The following is a 17,298-nucleotide window of genomic DNA, read 5'->3' as shown; positions in this document are numbered from 1 at the left end:
TGAAATTACAAAGCTTCCAAGTGTTTTTATCCATATTAATGGGTTACTAGCTGCTAATTTGTCCGCAGCTCCTTTAAGCACTCCAGTTCCTTGCATTAAGCTCAGGTGTGCCTGGGATGCTTTAAATATTTGTTCTTTTAATTTTGCTGTATCCAAAAACAAGTTTGTAGAGTGTCCTTCTAGATGCTTTTTTATTCTTTCCCAAATTTTGATCTTATTAAGAGCTATTAATAGTTTCCACAAATCATTATGTTTACCTCCTACAACGAGCCATATCATTTGAGGTTGAGGTGCCACTATACCACCATGGTTCCAGATAATAGGAACTTTCGCTGTAATTTTTGCCATTTCTACCATCTGACTGTTTTGTTCAGATCAGCTGAACATAGTGTGGCTGTGACACTCAGACTGAGAGGTGCAATTCAAGCTAAACATCCCCTTAGGGGACCAATCAATAATGATTCCATAGGAATCGTTGTGCAGCCCCTCTGCCTGTTCTGCAATGCAATCTTACTAAACAAGTATGTTCATTTTTTCTAACTGGGTCCAATCCTGTTTACAAAAAGGTTTTTGAGGGTGATATGCCTCAATTATAGTAGCAGATTTATTATGGTAAATACTGAGATGAGAAAGCATGTGTAACTGTGTTATAGAGTGATTACATCTAGGCATTATTGCCAGCCAAGATTGATAAATATGCCCAATAAGTATAATTGTTCTCTGTGTCAGCCCTTGTTGAAGGAATACTCATGGCAGTGGTGATCACCGCTATCATAGCTACCATTAAATTACTCGTCGTGACTGGTTGTACGGCTTCCCTCAGGTTTTCTTCCACCATCTGTGACAGCTTCTTGATCTGTCCCTAGGTGGGTGGCTGTGTTTGATGAGTGTTGCTTGTGACAGTTGGGATCCTCCTCAGCGTCAGTCTCGACATGGCTGCAACCAGGGGGTCCTCGGGATCCTCCCAGAATCTCTTCCTTGGCATCTGGCTCATGATAAGGTTTTAGGTGTCTTGATGGCATCCAAATCGGCTGTTGATTCAGCCCTGGAGAAACACAAGCATAACCTCTGCCCCAAGTTATTTTACCTATTTCCCAACTGTTTGTTATTCTATCTCTCCACCAAATTGGTTGTTCTGCTTCTGTCTTTGCACCTGGTTTCTGTAGATGCTGTTCAGCTGCTGATAACATCTGGCCTTTGGGCAGGCTCAAAAAATTTAAAGTTAATAATGCTAGATTCAATTGTATCTGTGGGGTTCTCTATTTCCCCCTTTTGCAACTGCTGTTTTAGGGAAAGATTCATTCTTTCCACTATGTCTTGTCCTTGAGAATTGTATGGGATACCAGTAATGTGTTTAATATTCCACATAGAGAAAAATGTAGCTAGAGCTTGGCTAGTATAGCCTGGGGTGTTATCTGTTTTAATAGAAGCTGGAATGTCCATCACCGCAAAACACTGCAAAAGGTGACATTTAACACAGGCAGAAGACTCTCTTGATTGGCATGTAGCCCAAAGTGAGAAAAGGTGTCCACACATACATGTACATAAGCTAGTCTCCCAAACGAGGGAACACATGTGACATCCATTTGCTAAAGAGAGTTAGATTCCAGTCCTCGAGGATTAACTCCTCCTGTAAAAGCTGAGGAATGCACCATTTGGCAAGTTGGGCATCATTGGATAATATTTTTAGCTTATTTCCAGGTGATGCTGTATCTGCGTTTGAGACCAGAGGCATTAACATGGGTTAAATTGTGAAAGTGTCTAGCATTAGATACTGCATTAGCAACTAGGTGATCGGCCATTTGATTCCCTTCAGTCAAAGGTTCTGGAAGAGGTACATGAGCCCTAATGTGAGTGATGTAAAAAGGGTGCATTGTACTTCTAACTGCTGTTTGCAGTTGGGTAAATAAAGTCATCAGTTGATCATCTGTATGAAATCGTAACTGAGCATTTTCAATTAACTGTGTGGAATGAACCATGCATGAAGAATCAGAAATCACATTAATAGGCCTATCAAAAGCAGTCAATACCTCGATTACAGCTACAAGCTCCACTTTTTGAGCTGAAGTATAGGGCGTCTGGAAAGCTTTACTTTTTGAGCCAGAATAAGAAGCTTTACCATTACTAGATCCATCTGTAAAACAATGAAAATGCTTAGCAGGCTGCAGGTTGTTTACTGCAGGAATTGTAATGCAAACCGTTTACAGTCTTGCTCAGCTAAAGGGATAGTAAAGAAACAGTCTTTTAAATCTATGACTAATTATTCGAGGCCAATTTTTGGAATTATAGCAGGAGAAGGCAGTCCTGGCTGTGATGGTCCCATAGGTTGGATAACTGAATTGATGGCTCTTAAGTCACTTAACATTCTCCATTTACCTGATTTTTTCTTAATTATGAAAACTGGAGAATTCCAAGGGGAAGCTGTTGGAGCTGTGTGCCCATTTTCTAATTGTTCAGCAACTAATTCCTCTAAAGCCTCCAGTTTCTCTTTACTCAGCAGCCGTTGTTGTATCCAAATTGGCTTATCTGTTCACCATTTTAAAGGTATAGGTTCTGGAGGTTTAACAATGGCCGTCATCAAAAATTATTTCCTAATCTTTGGCGGGAACTTTGTTTTTCTACTTGAAGCAGTTTTTTCAAACCTTGCAAATTTTTTTCTAGTCTCATACTAGGGACATACCTCATTTCATGCATCGTATGTTGATTATGAGGGCTAATTGTTCTGGAATTAGAACTTGTGCTCCCCATTGTTGTCATAAATCTCTCCCCCATAAATTTATAGGTGCAGAAGTTATAATTGGTTGAATAGTCCCAGGTTGTCCATCGGGCCCTTCACAATGCAAAATATAGCTACTTTGGTATACTTCAGGGGCTTTACCAACTCCAACTATGTTAAATTGAGCCGGTTGAATTGGCCAAGTGGACAGCCAGTGCTGTAGAGAAATGATTGAAATGTTGCTCCTGTATCTACCAAACCTTTAAATTTCTTTCCCTGAATAGTTATTTCACAAGTAGGATGTTTATCAGTAATTTGATTTACCCAATAAGCTGCTTTGCCTTGTTTGTTTGTGCTTCCAAATCCTCCTGTTCGTTTAATTTCACTTTTCCCCATTCCCACATACGGCGCAATCAGGAGCTGTGCTATGCGCTCTCCTGGCTCTGCTTTCCAGGGAACAGAAGTAGATACAACAACTTGAATTTCCACATTGTAATCTGAATCAATGACTCCTGTATGTATTTGTACCCATTTTAAACTTAAACTAGACTTTCCTAAAAGTAATCCTATTGTACCCGCTGGCAAGGGTCCACAGACTCCTGTTGGGACCTTCTGCGGGGGTTCCCCAGGCAGAAGGCTCACAGCTTTTGTGCAGCGTAAATCTACTGCAGCACTACCGGCTGTGGCAGGGGACAGACATTGTATGGGGTGAGGGAATGGCCTGAGCTGGAAATGCCCTGGTTTAGAATGGGGCCCGGGACGGGCCCCTCGTGGCATTTCCCAAAATCGGTTTCCCATCTTTATCAAACTTAGAGTGACACTGATTAGCCCTTTGTTTTCCTTTTTTACATTTTGGACATATTTCAGGCTCAGCAGTTTTCTTTTTATCCCTATCTGGCGGCCTGACTCGCTGATTTTTTCTACATGCTTTTTTAGTATGACCACGCTTCCCACAGTTAAAACAAGCTCCAGGAAACGCAGTATTTCCGTTATCCACTCTCAGTCCTGCCATTGCCTGTGCCAACAAAGTAGCTTTATGCAGATTACCTCTGATACCATCACAGGCCTTGATATAATCGACTAAATGTGGTTTCCCTCTGATAGGTTGCAGAGCAGCCTGACAATTGGGATTAGCATTGTAGAAAGCTAATAACTGCAATACTATATCCTGAGCAGCTGAATCTGCAATCATTATATATATAATATATATATATATAATTATCTATCTATCTATCTATCTATCTATCTATCTATCTATCTAATGTGTTAGAAGCATTAGCAGCAGTGTGATATACCTTCAACTCTTGAATTTTAAATGCCATTTTCTACTAAAGGGAACTGGGATTTCTTTGAATTAGAAATGGCTGATTCAAGGGCTGGCAAAGTATGTGACAAAAAGGTAAGGAAGTGTTGAAGGAATCATTAGGACGTGTCAAAAGCATATAGGAGCTATCCTGAAGGGGTTTCTGCTCAACAAATCTGGGCCAGTTTGAGCATCAAATTTAATGACAGTAATAGTGGATCATGCCCTGTTGTGTAAGGTAAGTCTTTGATTCCATGTTCACATGGAGGAAGTCAGGGAGGCAGCCAGGCAGGCTCACTCTTCTTCGAATTATGGCTTTCTAGCTTCATCACTTCATTGTTTCACTGAAAAAAATTCAGAACCTCAATCTGATCTTTAGAAAACATCAGACAAGTCAAAATTGGCCTATATTCTTCAAAAGTATCAAGTTCAAGAAACACAAGACAGGCTGAGGAACTGTTCTACACTGAAGATGCTAAAGAAATGTGATGCCTAAATAGCATATGTGATCTGGGATTTGAACTTAGATGGGTGGGGGGTCATAATCCTTTATAGGACATTTTTGGGACAACAGGTGAACTATGAATGTCGGTTTTTATTTAGCTAATATTGTTGTAGAAATGTTAAATTTTCTGATCATGGTAACTGTATTTAACTTGTAAGGGAATGTTCTTTTACTTGGGAAATGCACACTGAAGTGTCTAGGAATAAAGGGGCACACCAACTTGCTCTTAAAATATTAAAACATATTTATAAAACTGTGTGTGTGAGTGTGTGTGTGTGTGCCTGCGCATGTCCATGTGTGGACAGAAAGATTGATAGATACAATTTACTGATAGAATGCTAAGGCAAATAAGACAAATTGAATTACTGGTAAACCTTAGTGTCCTCGTTTAGCTGCTGTCACAAAGTCCCATAGACTGGTGGCATAATAAACATCAGAAATTGCAACTCTGGAAGCCGTGAAGTTCAAGATCAAGGTGATGGCAGATTCGGGGTCTGCTGAGGACCCTCTTCCTGATAATAGGCAGCTGTCTTCTTGCCGTGCCCTCATAGGGTGGAAGTGTCCAGTCCCTAATCCCATTCATGAGGGCTCTATTCTCCTGACCTCATCACTCCCCTGAAGCTCCCACCTCCTGATTGCATCACAGTGGGGGTTAAGATTTCAGCATAGGAATTTTAGGGGGAGACAGAGATACAGTCTATAGCTCTGGGTAAAAGGTGTACAAGGTGTTTCTTGTACTATTCTTGCAGTTTTCTGTAAGATCGAAATTATGTCAAAATAAAACATTATAAACAATATAAAAAGAAAGGAATAATATAAAGAATGATGAGAAGAAGATATTTTTCCAATATTGAAGTTTATATTAGAAACTGAGGAGCTCCTTTTTATGCTGTTAAATATTTATCCAATTTAACATTTGTCTCATTATGGCTTCTTGTTTATTGTTGGCCTTCAAGATATGTTGGTGCCACCTCATAGAATAACAGACTCTCGGGACTAACAGGGGTCACATTTTCCATGTGATTACTGAATTGCCTCTAAACTTTTTTGGCTAAGTAGCTGTCTAATGCATGTTTACATAACTAATTCATTTTAGCAGGCATGGGAACATTTGTCCTCCCGGTTAAACCAGCTTTTACTTTCTTTCTGAACCAACGATTAACACTGATTTGTTCATTACCATTTTATTTTGTAAAATATTATTTCCCCGTAGGCAAGAGTGTGGCTTTCCCCTGGTTCCCAAACTGTGTTCCAAATGCCCTGAGGCACCACAGCAAATGTACAAGGGTAACTCAGGGTATATTAAAATGTCATGGGAAACACAGTGGCATATGTTGGACAGAACCTGATGTAGCTTGATATATGTTATATATATATATATATATACATACACACATATAGCTTGATGATGTTAGCTTGACATAGTTCAGTTTTAATATTAGATCACTACAGTTCTATCGTTAAAGTCTTATCTTTGTGAAGCTGTTGTTTTTGGTGGTTGCTCAAATAAAACGCAAGTACTGCATGAAATCAGCATGGAACAGAATATGAAGATGGTGGTGTCCAATTTGATTCGGGAAATTGTGTAGCTCCTAGCTTACTCTACTTTGGAATTTTAACTGGTCTCGAATTACGAATGCTGCAGTGACGCCCAGTATAAACTTGTTGTAGGTTCTCTTAGGAAAGGCATGAAAGGACTTTATGTAGTTAAAAATGCTGTAAAGATACAAGTCTTAACATCTTTATTAGTATGCTTATTGTAATTGTTATTAGTCAAGCCATAGAATTCATGTTTATTCAGTCGAATAGAAATTGATTCCTTTATCACGGGGTTTCCATAGAAGTGTCTTACAGGTATGTGATTTGACATTCATATAATTTGTCTCCTCAGATTTGCCTTTCATAACAGTCCTGATAAACAACAGAATGACCACAAGGCTAACAACCACATAACAATTTTGCTTATTCTTGTACATTTGCATGTAATTTTACATTTTACAGTATATTATGGTTTGAGTGGTTTGTTAACTATATACATAGACCTTTAATATTTGAGTTAATATGTCAATATAGAATAGTAATTATAGTAAAAACATTTTGCTGTCATAATATCTTTGCATTTATAATGAGCAACAAAAGGAAACAGGATGTGCTAAAATTCTATTGGATTAAATATTAGAATTTGAAGCTTAATATAAACAAGACAAAATTTTAAAATCTAGGTCATAGCTTATCTTAGACATTTAGTGTTGGAAAGGGAAAGCATTTTGCAGACAGTATAATTTAGCCTTCTTATTATACAAATGAGAAAGCTAAAGCCCAGAGACGTGAAATGAAACCTCATGATAAACTGTCCACATCCCAGAATGTCTTCTTGTTCTCACTTGTTTGTAACAACCCATTTCCTGTCCAAAAGAGATGGAGAACAGCTGGTTATTGATCTCAGCACTGCACACAGGTCATTATTAAAGGGCCTGTTCTCAGAATTATATGCTAAGAGGAAGGAGTCAGCCGTGTATCATTTGTGTAGGGACTGAATGACTAAAAACTCCCCTTAAGCTGGCTAATGCTCCTTTCTTCCACGGGGAAAATGAAGAATTCAGAGAATGTATTGGTTTATTGAAAAGAAATATCTAGTGATTTTTAAACATGAAGCTTTTGCTTGCCTGGATCTAGATGTTCAAAGTCTATCATTATGACTTAGGTCTCTCACTATTGTTTGGCTCAGCTTTCTTTTAGGCTAGCTTCATTCTCATAGAAGCTCCTTTTAAAGACTATGGGGGAAAGAGAATACAGAACTAGTGGTTGGAGTAAGTGGAGTAAGTAAGGAAGAGAGGCTATGATCGAGTAGAATATTTTATCTGAAGTTATTCAGAACCTGAAATAGCTCGAATAGGATCTGGTTACAGATGATAAAGAAAATAACCTAAGTTTTGGTGACCTCAAACAATGCTGTCATATTTTAGAGTCATTAGAATTTCAAGTGTTCATGATTTTTATGTAAATTCTGTAATTATGTAAATACCTATCAACAGGTATCTGGGTAAGAACAAGACTTGGACAAAAATCTGGAGCTAGAAAATAACTGAGAAGTTTTGGCTGTTAAGATTACATTTTAGCAATGAAAAGTCACAAAACTGAGTTGGAGACAAATGACTTACCATGGTCAAGTGTGCAACAAAGCAAGTAGGGCCCACAAGGCTAATGGGAGGCGGAATCAGCCCTCAGAAATGTTAGGCACCGCCCAGGAAGGCAGCAGATGTGAGAAGGGAATACACACACCTAAGAGAACCTCTTCTACAGCCGAGGCTCTCAGTGCTTGGGGAGAGAGCAGGGAGTGGCTACCACAGGTAAAAGCCTAATAGTAGAAGTTAGTAGTTTTTGAAGTTTGAAATGCAGCCTAAGAATTGCTTGGCAGGTTTCTGTTTCGGCGCTTTTGGTCATAGTAATTAACTGATTTATCCTGTTCTCTTTACTTGGGAAGCTCTTCCCTCAGATTTCTCCAAGTCTCACTTCTTCAGTCCCTTCCTACATGGGGATCCTTCAGTGCGGAGTTCTGTCTGCCGCTGAGTATGTCTGTTCCAGAAGTGTATTCCCAAACTGCAGTCACCAGAGGATGTGTTGGAGACCCCATTGTGGCTCATTTTTGAGTCAAACTTGGAGCTAAAACTTCATTGATCACCTGATCTCCATGAGCCCCTTTTGATTGGTACACCTCATTGGAGTTTGGGTCTCTTAATAATTAGTGCTGCATTCCAGCCTGGGCAACAGAGCTAGACCCTGTCTCAAAATAATAATAATAATAAAGAATGTCGGGTAGAGCTGATGTCCAGTAGTCCCCCAAATCTAGTAATTCTGCCTGCCCCCATAATATTCAGTCACCCAGGTAAATGGCTGCAGACCTCTTTGGGAAAGGCAGGCGGAAGATCTATGCTATAAATTTTTGGCAGCATAGTAGGATTCTTCTTCAAGGGGACCTTGCTTTCTCTTTCCTTATTTAAGGAGTTCTGGGCCTGTGAATTGGCCCATGTCTGGGAATTCAATGAAGTATTCTGACTTTCTCTTGTGGTCATCAAGTCAGATTTTTATTCATTTAAGCCACAACTTTTCTGTTTAGACAAATGAAAAAAAATATGTCAATAGGCTGTGCTGTTCAGTTCCAGGGACACTGTTATCTTTGTTTTGTGTTGCTATACCTGAATACTACAGACTAGGAAATTTATAAATAAAATGAATTTATTTCTTACAGTTCTGGAGACAGAGAAGCCCAAGGTCAAGGTGCCTGCATCTTGCAAGGACCTTCCTGCTGCATCATCCCATGGCAGAAGGTGGAAGGGCAAGAGATCACGCTTTAGAGAGAGAGGAAGGTGGCCAAACTCATCCTTTTATTCAGAAACCCACTGCTGAGATAATTAATTCACTCCCCCAGTAATGGTATTGATCTATTTATGAAGACAGGGCCATCATGACCTAATCACCTCTTAAGGTCCCACTTCTCCATACTGTTGCGTTGGGGATTAAGTTTTTAACACAAACTTTGGGAGATACATTTAAACCATAGCAGTCCACCCCTGGCCACCAAAATTCATGTCCTTTTAACATGTAGTATACATTAATTACATTCCAGTGGTCTCAAAGTTCTTAACTTGTGCAGCATCAGTCCAGAGTCTCATCTAAATCAGGTATGAGTGACCCTCAAGGGACAATTTGTCCTGAAGCAAACCTTCTCCAGCTTTGAGCCTGTGAAATCAAAACAAGTCATCTACTTCCAAAATTCAATGGTAGAACAGGCATAGGATTGATATTCCCATTCCAAAAAGGAGAAATAGACAAGAAAGGGGGCAACTGGTCCCAAAAGTCCAAAACTCAACAGAGAAAACAGCATTAAGTTTTAAAGCTGGAGAATAATCTTCTTTGACTCAATTTCTCCCATTCTGGGCACACTGGAGTGGGGGTTAGGCTCCCTAGGCCTTGAGTATCCTTGCCCTTATGATTTTGCTGGGGCCAGCCCACACTTCAGCTCTCACAGGTTGGTGTCTCATGCCTGAGCTTCTACAGAGTTGTGGAGTTGCATTGGTAACTCTACATTTTGGAGTCTCTGAGATGGCCTTGCTCCCAGGGCTCCACTAGGCATTGGCCTACTGGGGGCTCTCTGTGTGGGCTCTACTGCTGCAGCAAGTTTGTCCATGGGCCCCAGGCTGTCTACTACCATCCTTTGAAATCTAGGTAGAGGCTGCTGTGGCACCGCAGCTCATGCAGCCTGCAAGTTTGCAGTTAGTATTATGTGGATACACTATGACTTACTGTTTGTGCCCTCTGGAGGTGTGGCAGGAGCTGCACTTGAACTCACTTGAACCGTGGCAGGGGCTCACATTGTGAAGGAATGCAGGGAGTAGAGTCCTAAGTTGCCTGGGCAGCAAAAACTGAGGTTCCATGGACACCTTCTGGAAACCTTGCCCTCAAGGCCCGGCTCTGAGCCTGTGGTGGGAGGGATGGCCTCCAAGATCTCTGAAGCAGCCTTATGGTCTTTCTCCCGTTGTCTTGATGAATAGCACCCTGCTACTTTCTGTCTCTACTTAGGTTTTTAGAAAATGTTCAGTTGCCCACAAACCCTTGGTTTGTTCTGCTAAACATGTCTTTTCACACTTAACACATCCAGGCTGCAAATTTTCCAAATCTTAACATTCTGCTTCCCTTTTAATTACAAATTCCACCTTTAAATTCTGTCTACTCACATCTTACTATGTGCAGTTCAGAGTAGTCATGAAGATCCTTCATTATTTTGCTTAGAAATTTCTGCCACCAGATACTTGAGTTCATTGCCCTTAAGTTCTGCTTTCTATATAGCCCTGGGACATGGCTACAGATCCATCAAGTTCTTTGTAACTTCATAAGGACGGCTTTTACTCCAGTTGCCAGTATCTTGTTCATTTCCATCTGATACCTCATCAGAATAGCCGTTATTGTCCATGTTTCTATCAGCATTCTGATTGTGACCACTTAAGTAATTCCTAAGAAAGTTAAGGCCCTCCCTACAGCTGTTTTTTTTTTTTTTTTTCTGAGCCCTCACCAGAATTTCCCTTGATGCTTCCTTTATTGCAGTCTAGGTTCTTTACAGCCATTTTCTCAAAGTTCTTTTGGCCTCTACTCATTTCCCAGTTCCAAAGCTACTTCCGCATTTTTAGATATTTGTTATTGCCACAGCCCCACTTCTTGGTACCAGTTTTCTGTTTTAGTCCATTTTGTGCTGCTGTAGTAGAGTATCTGAGACTAGGTAATTTATAAAGAACAGAAATTTATTTCTTACAATTTTGGAGGCTGGGAAGTCCTGGGTTGAGGGGCCTTCATTTGGTGAGGGCCTTACTGCTGTGTCATCCCATGGCAGAAAGGAGAAGAGCAAGAGAGAATGTACAAGAGCGAGAAGGGAAGGGGACCAAAGTCATCTTTTATCAGGACCCCACTCCCGTGATAACTAATTCACTCCCCCAATAACATCATTATTCCATTCACAAGGGCTCTGCCTTTTAAAGGTCCCACCACTCAACACTGTTGCACTGAGGGTTAAGTTTCCAAAACATGAGCTTTGGAGGAAATGTTCAAACCATAGCAACTGTGATGAACCAGCCATGCTGAATATTTCTGTGACCAAATTCCTCTGCAGCTTTGCTTCTGTTGGTTGTGCTGACAATACCCACCTTGTCTCTGGATGTTCAGTGCTCCCACTTGTCCTCTGCCACATCAATATCCCATCTTCTGGGTGAATTCAAGGAACCCAGCCATATGGCTGCAGTTCCCTCATTAATTCCTGGCCTGCACCAGAGCCAGGTATATATTCACATATGCCAGGGCTCCCCCTATAAATGTATTTCTCGTGGCCTTGGTGAAGAGGGGCATCCCTAGGACATAGCCAGGGGATTGCGAAACTAGTCTCCCATCATCAGCCAAATCTAGCATTCCAATCTTGCTAAGCCTTTGAATATATATCAGGGAAGTTCTGAGGTTTCAACTTCATGGAGCATCGGCCACTTTTGAGAACAGATTTCAGCCAACCTAGCACTAGCATACTGGACCCAAGTTGGTGCTCTCATATAAAAACCTGCCTTATTTACATATTGATTCTCTTCCAACTAGAATGTGAGTATTGAAGACAGTATCTTTAATGGTTTGTTTCACTGTTCTAGGGCCTCTGATGACTAGAAGAGAGCCTACTCTAGTGCATTGTCAGGATGGTCAGTGGTATTTGTCCAATCATTGACTGGTTGCTTACTTACTTGTTCATTCAACAGATATTTATTGAGTACAGTGCTCAAGAAAACAGCAAGTAATAGACCTTTAGAAGTGGAAGTTATCTGAATGATCAAGAAGCAGAAAGATGGCCAGGGTTGTGACAGTGAGGGTAGAGGGAGTGGGGTGTGGGATGAAGTTTTGAGCTGGATAGTAACCATGCTTTGCAGCATGTGGTGTGTTAATGTGTGAGGCATTTTTGTCTATTATTCCAAGTGCAGTAGGAAGCCCCAGGAGTGTTTTAAGTCAGGGAGAGACAGAATTTTATATGTCAAGTTTACAGTGCCTGTTGTTTTGAGACTAGGTTTAGTAAGACAAGTTTGGGAGCAGGGAGATTATTGGAGGACTGTTTTTTATTCCTTTAGAGAAGACACAGTATAGCTTGAACTAGAGCAGGGTAGGGGTTGACATCTCCCTGTTCACCTGCTGTTGTCACTGGTGCCATGATGAAGCCTTGTGCTGTGGACATGCTGTGGGGCTGCTGCTGTGGGGACAGTGGCTGCAGTGCAAGCATCTACTCTTGCTATGGTGGCAGGGATGAGAGCAGACCAAGGTGGAGCCATGTAGATGGAAAGGAATGGAAAGTTAGAGTGGCACACAGGGCACTTGTTTCACCCAGTGCAGCGGCTGCAGCAGACTTTTCTAGCATCTTTCAGAGGTGCCCTCAGCAAGCTCTTGTATGATAACATTTTTACTAATCAAGTTACCTAATATATATAAAACTTCAGAAACAAAGTTAAAATTTGTAACACCTACTATTTTAATATATATAGGCTGCATAGATGCAGTCTGTGGATAATTCTAAATAAGAAGTTGGCTGGGCGCAGTGGCTCATGCCTTCAATCCTAGCACTTTGTGAGTCTGAGGCAGAGGGATCACTTGAGCCCAGGAGTTTTTGAGACCAGCGTGGGCAACATGGTGAAAGCCTGTCACTACAAAAAATATAAAAATTAGCCAGGCCTGGTGTGGTGGTGTGTGCCTGTAGTCCCAGCCGCTTGGGAGGCTGAGGTGGGAGGATGGCTTGAGCCCAGGAGGTGGAGGTTGCAGTGAGCTGAGATAGTGCCACTGCATTCCAGCCTGGGTAACAGAGACAGCCCCTGTCTCAAAATAAATAAATAAATAGTCATAGCAATTTTAATTTTCAATCTACTTGTTTTATAAAATAGATTATAATATTTAAATCATGTGCTATAAAAGCATAATGAATAGCTTAGTATATTAAGTCACATATATTAATAGTGTGTTTTACAGACTAAGGAATTTTTATTATATTTTATTTAAACGCTGTTTTTATTTTTGTTATGCTTAATCCAAAGTACCAAGATACGAATATGCAGGGAGTTGTATATGAACTAAACAGCTATATAGAACAACGGTTGGACACAGGAGGAGACAACCAGCTACTCCTCTACGAACTGAGCAGCATCATTAAAATAGGTAAGAAGTATTTTGTATTCCTCTTAGAAAAATGGGGCAAAGATTCTTTTACAAAAAGCAGCAAAAAATACTTCCTAAGAGGCAGATGAAAGTCATTGATATTTACTTCTATTTCTGGACTAAATTTGAAGTGAAAATATTTTATTATGAAACTACCAGAGGTGAGTCAAACCTAAAACATTCTAAATTATCTAATCCCAAATAAGTATCTGCCTCATATATACAGGTAATATACTATGCCTTCTAATTAACACCTAGTTTCCTTTGGAAAGCATAGTTTTATTGAATTAAATCACGTCTTTATAAAATGTATTAATTTTAAAGAGAGACTAAGCATTTTAAATGTATTTGGGTAAATGACAATTTTATATACCGTTTAAGAAATGGTTTATGTTGTGAATAGAATGGGGAAAGTTATATCAGAAAAGTACTATTTTAGAAGGATACATTTGTTTTTAGGACATGATTTTTCAGAAGGATACCCACTGTGATGATTGTATCTTTTGTTTTTTAATTTGAAAATAAAAATATAAATAATACCAACCATAATGTTTATTTTGTATTTAACCATATTCTAGGCACCTGTCTCTGCATATTATATGCATTAACTGACTTATTTTTATTATGGTCTCATGAGGTTGTTTTTATTATTACCACCATTTTATTGATGAGGAAGCTATAAAACAGAGAGGTTAAACATCTTACCCAAAGTCACACAGGTAAAAAGGAGTTAAGTAGGGGTTTAATTGAGGCAGTCCCTCCAAGACTTACGCTATTAACTATTATAGTTGCCTTCAGATGACCCTGAGGCAATTTTAGGTGAGTTAAATTAGTTTGCTTCAGTGACAATTATAGATGAATACATCAGCTTTTTGGGTTGATACTTATTTTGGTTATTTAATATTATAAATATCACTTGTGGTATTTTAAAGACTTAAAAAATTAAACACAATTCTCAAATTTAAAAAAATTCAATAATAATGAATAAAGTTCAACAAATATGTTACTATGTAGTATGTTGACTGCTATATGCATTTGAGCATATCATCTTAAATTTTATACTCACTGAAGAAAAATGTAGAGGATATTTTAATTATGCTATTAAGTAAAGTCATAAATGATTTTGTTCCATTTGCTGCATGACCATTGATTCTGTTAACAAATCAATTTGAAAGGCTCACATCTGCCTCTCACCCTAGAGAATGCGTACATGTTAGATTCTCCCACTGAGCTCAGTTTATTCCTTTTCTTATTACTTGGCAGCCACAAAAGCCGATGGATTTGCTCTGTATTTCCTTGGAGAGTGCAATAATGTAAGTATCTAAATTTAGATTTTGGTGCTCTAGATAAGAAAATATCATAAGCTCCTTAAAAAAAGTTATAAACAACAGACATTTCATGATTAAGTACTTTTCATTTAAATTCACTTTGTTTTTTGTTTCTATATTTCGTTATTACCAGTCAAGAATTTTACTGACATGGCAACATTTAGACATAAAATCTTGTGTGTGTGTGTGTGTGTGTGTGTGTGTGTGTGTGTGTATGTATGTGTTTCCTTTGGCTTTGGTTTGTGGTACCCTACATTATAAATGGCATTTCTAGATTTAGTGTTTTGTACAAAAGGTATTTGGCACTGTGAGTTGGGATGTTGTAGAGGAATGCCTGTACCCTCCCTACGCATGATCTACAGTAGAATTAAATGAGAACAGAAGGTTGAACATTTTCTGGGTGATTTTTAAAGTTTTTTGCCGATGACTCTAAAAGTCCTAAGGCTCTGCATCTAGATCCCTAAGCTGCCTTACTGTAGTAGGCTCAGGCCGGGCAAGGAATGGGGATTCTCAGCTGTGGCTGTTCCAGTCTTCTGCTAGCAGGCTGGATCCTGCGTTTCTGGTCTAACTTACCTGGAGCACAGCCCACCATATAATGCAACATACAAAGGCGCTTTCAAAAGTATTTCAAGATGTTCAATTACTGGCATTTGATTTTTGATACAGTATTAAAAAGTATACATATTTTAGCATAATCTGAGCCAATAATACTAATATTCATAAGTTTAATGTATAAATTCCCTCATAAATTTATTTCACACATTTTTGCTTCCCGTTTCTTATGTGTTAGGCATCGCTATCTTAGATTTGGAATGTATTTTTGCAATATGCTGCCTGTATTCTTGAGTAATCAAAATATGTATTATGTACATTATATACAATGTTACTAGGAATAGAGACAAAAGCATTCTGAGATTTTTAATAGGACTCTTAAATATAACAGTTTTGCAAAGTGTGAAAATAGTTGCACAAAAATATTTATTGGCTGATTTAATTAACTTACAGCTCATCTTATTCCTTTCCTTGGCCATTGTTTTCCCTTGTATTGTAATAAATTACGCTTGTTATCTCAAAAATTAAAGGCTTATTTAGGGCAAAGACATTTTCTTGTTCATTCTTGTATTTCCCAAGCCCCTCTCCTAGTGCCTTTCATATAAATAGTCAAATAAGAATGTTTATTAATTTGCATTATTCAGATATTACTACCACTTCTAAATAAACTATATTTTAGACACTGGTAGTATTCTAAAATGGCTAAGCTACTAAAATAACAAATGGATATTACTTTTTTTCTGTGCATTAAACATTATTTTTAAAATGTTGAAGTTTTTATTAAAAGTTAGTAATTTCTTTTAGAAAAATATTCTACAATTTGCCATTATTTTTTAATTGGCTGATACGTGTGGAATGCAGTCTGTTTTGGTCCACGTCTCATTACTCCTTCTGAGCCGCCTGCAGCAGCCCCCAGTGTGGCCACGCAGCTGTTCTCACATCCAGCCCTTACCCTCGGGTCTCTAGTTCAGATCGGGGTGGGCATGTGGCCCATGAGGGCCCCGGCAGATTCTTTGCTAAAACCTGTATCTTGGACTCAGCAATTCTAGCCGTTCACCTGAACAAAAGTGATAACAACCCTGAAGTTGAGGCTGCTTCTACAGGACGGTCTCTCCTGCCCTGTGGAAAGAGAATAGAGACAGCTGCGGGCAGACTGAGAGGTGCAGGCAGCAGGCACCCTATGGCCACAGTGGATGGGAGCCCAAAATGCCGACTTTGCAGGGCTTGGATTTAGGTTACAAAACCCACATTCTTAGTCACTTGGCTTAAAAAAAAATTTTTTTTTTTTTTGCTTTATTTGCAGACTTCTTTATACATTGGCCTCAATGAAGTAGTTCCTCTTATGATTCAGCAAAACACTTTTCTATCTACAGTATCTAAATTGTAATTTTATATATCAATTTGAATTAGTTAATCTTTACTTATCTTTTACTTTAGTAACTTAAAGGACTGGTACAATATCCTCTCAGTTTTATTCTGGCTCCTTATTCTAAACTCCTAAGGTCAGTCCTTTTACTGGGCATGCTTCTCTCTAGGGGCACTGATTCCCTGTGCCTTCTTTCTTTCCCGCATCTCAGGGACTGAGTCTGTCTTCTTCAACTTAATATCCCTATGAACAGCAGGGTACATAGCAAAATTGTAGCTGTCTCTGAGCTTCCCAAGTCAGATCCCACTGGACACTGTATTTTGCTTTCTCAATGTTGTATATGTCTCCTTCATGAAACATAGCTGAGTCTGTGATTACATGTGTATCTGTGATTTGAGTGGTTATTTGTTTATCTGGCTTTCTTGCTAGAATGTTAGCTTTATGAAGACAGATACCTTATCTGCCTGGGAGGATAATTTTGGGGGATAATTACTGTGTTTTGCTCACTCTATTTTGCCCTTTATGCATTCCACCTAGATAGCTAAGCCCTTGTTAATTCCTTAACCCAGGGATTTCTGTGGGTAGGAAGAAGACATTGGCTGAGAAGTCTTAAGTTCACTCAAGTGTTTCTTTAGAGGTATCTACATGATTACTACTTTCTTTGTTCTTTATTTCTTCTTGTATCTCAAGTCGTCCATTTGGGATCATTTTTCTTCCATCTGAAATACATCCTCTAGAATTTCCCTTAGCGAGAGTCTGCTGATGGAAAGCACTCTCAGTTTGTGTTTGTGTGAATTTGTCTTCATT

At 39.2% G+C, this 17,298-nt stretch overlaps 1 protein-coding gene across 6 annotated transcripts in view; it reads left to right on the top strand.

Annotated features, from left to right (window-relative positions):
- PDE10A (phosphodiesterase 10A) overlaps positions 1-17,298 on the top strand; it is a 662,241-nt gene that overhangs the window by 529,913 nt on the left and 115,030 nt on the right. For all 6 annotated transcript variants that reach the window (XM_030809949.1, XM_030809952.1, XM_030809953.1 and 3 more), the window contains 2 exons: positions 13,125-13,245; positions 14,509-14,558. In XM_030809949.1, coding sequence (XP_030665809.1) covers positions 13,125-13,245; positions 14,509-14,558 — 171 coding nt within the window. The remainder of the gene's footprint in view (positions 1-13,124; positions 13,246-14,508; positions 14,559-17,298) is intronic.

This window comes from Nomascus leucogenys, chromosome 3 (genome assembly GCF_006542625.1).
Source record: "Nomascus leucogenys isolate Asia chromosome 3, Asia_NLE_v1, whole genome shotgun sequence".
NCBI classification, from domain to species: domain Eukaryota; kingdom Metazoa; phylum Chordata; class Mammalia; order Primates; family Hylobatidae; genus Nomascus; species Nomascus leucogenys.
The sequence above is the reverse complement of the archived record's forward strand: the minus strand, read 5'-3'. Positions and strand labels throughout refer to the sequence as shown.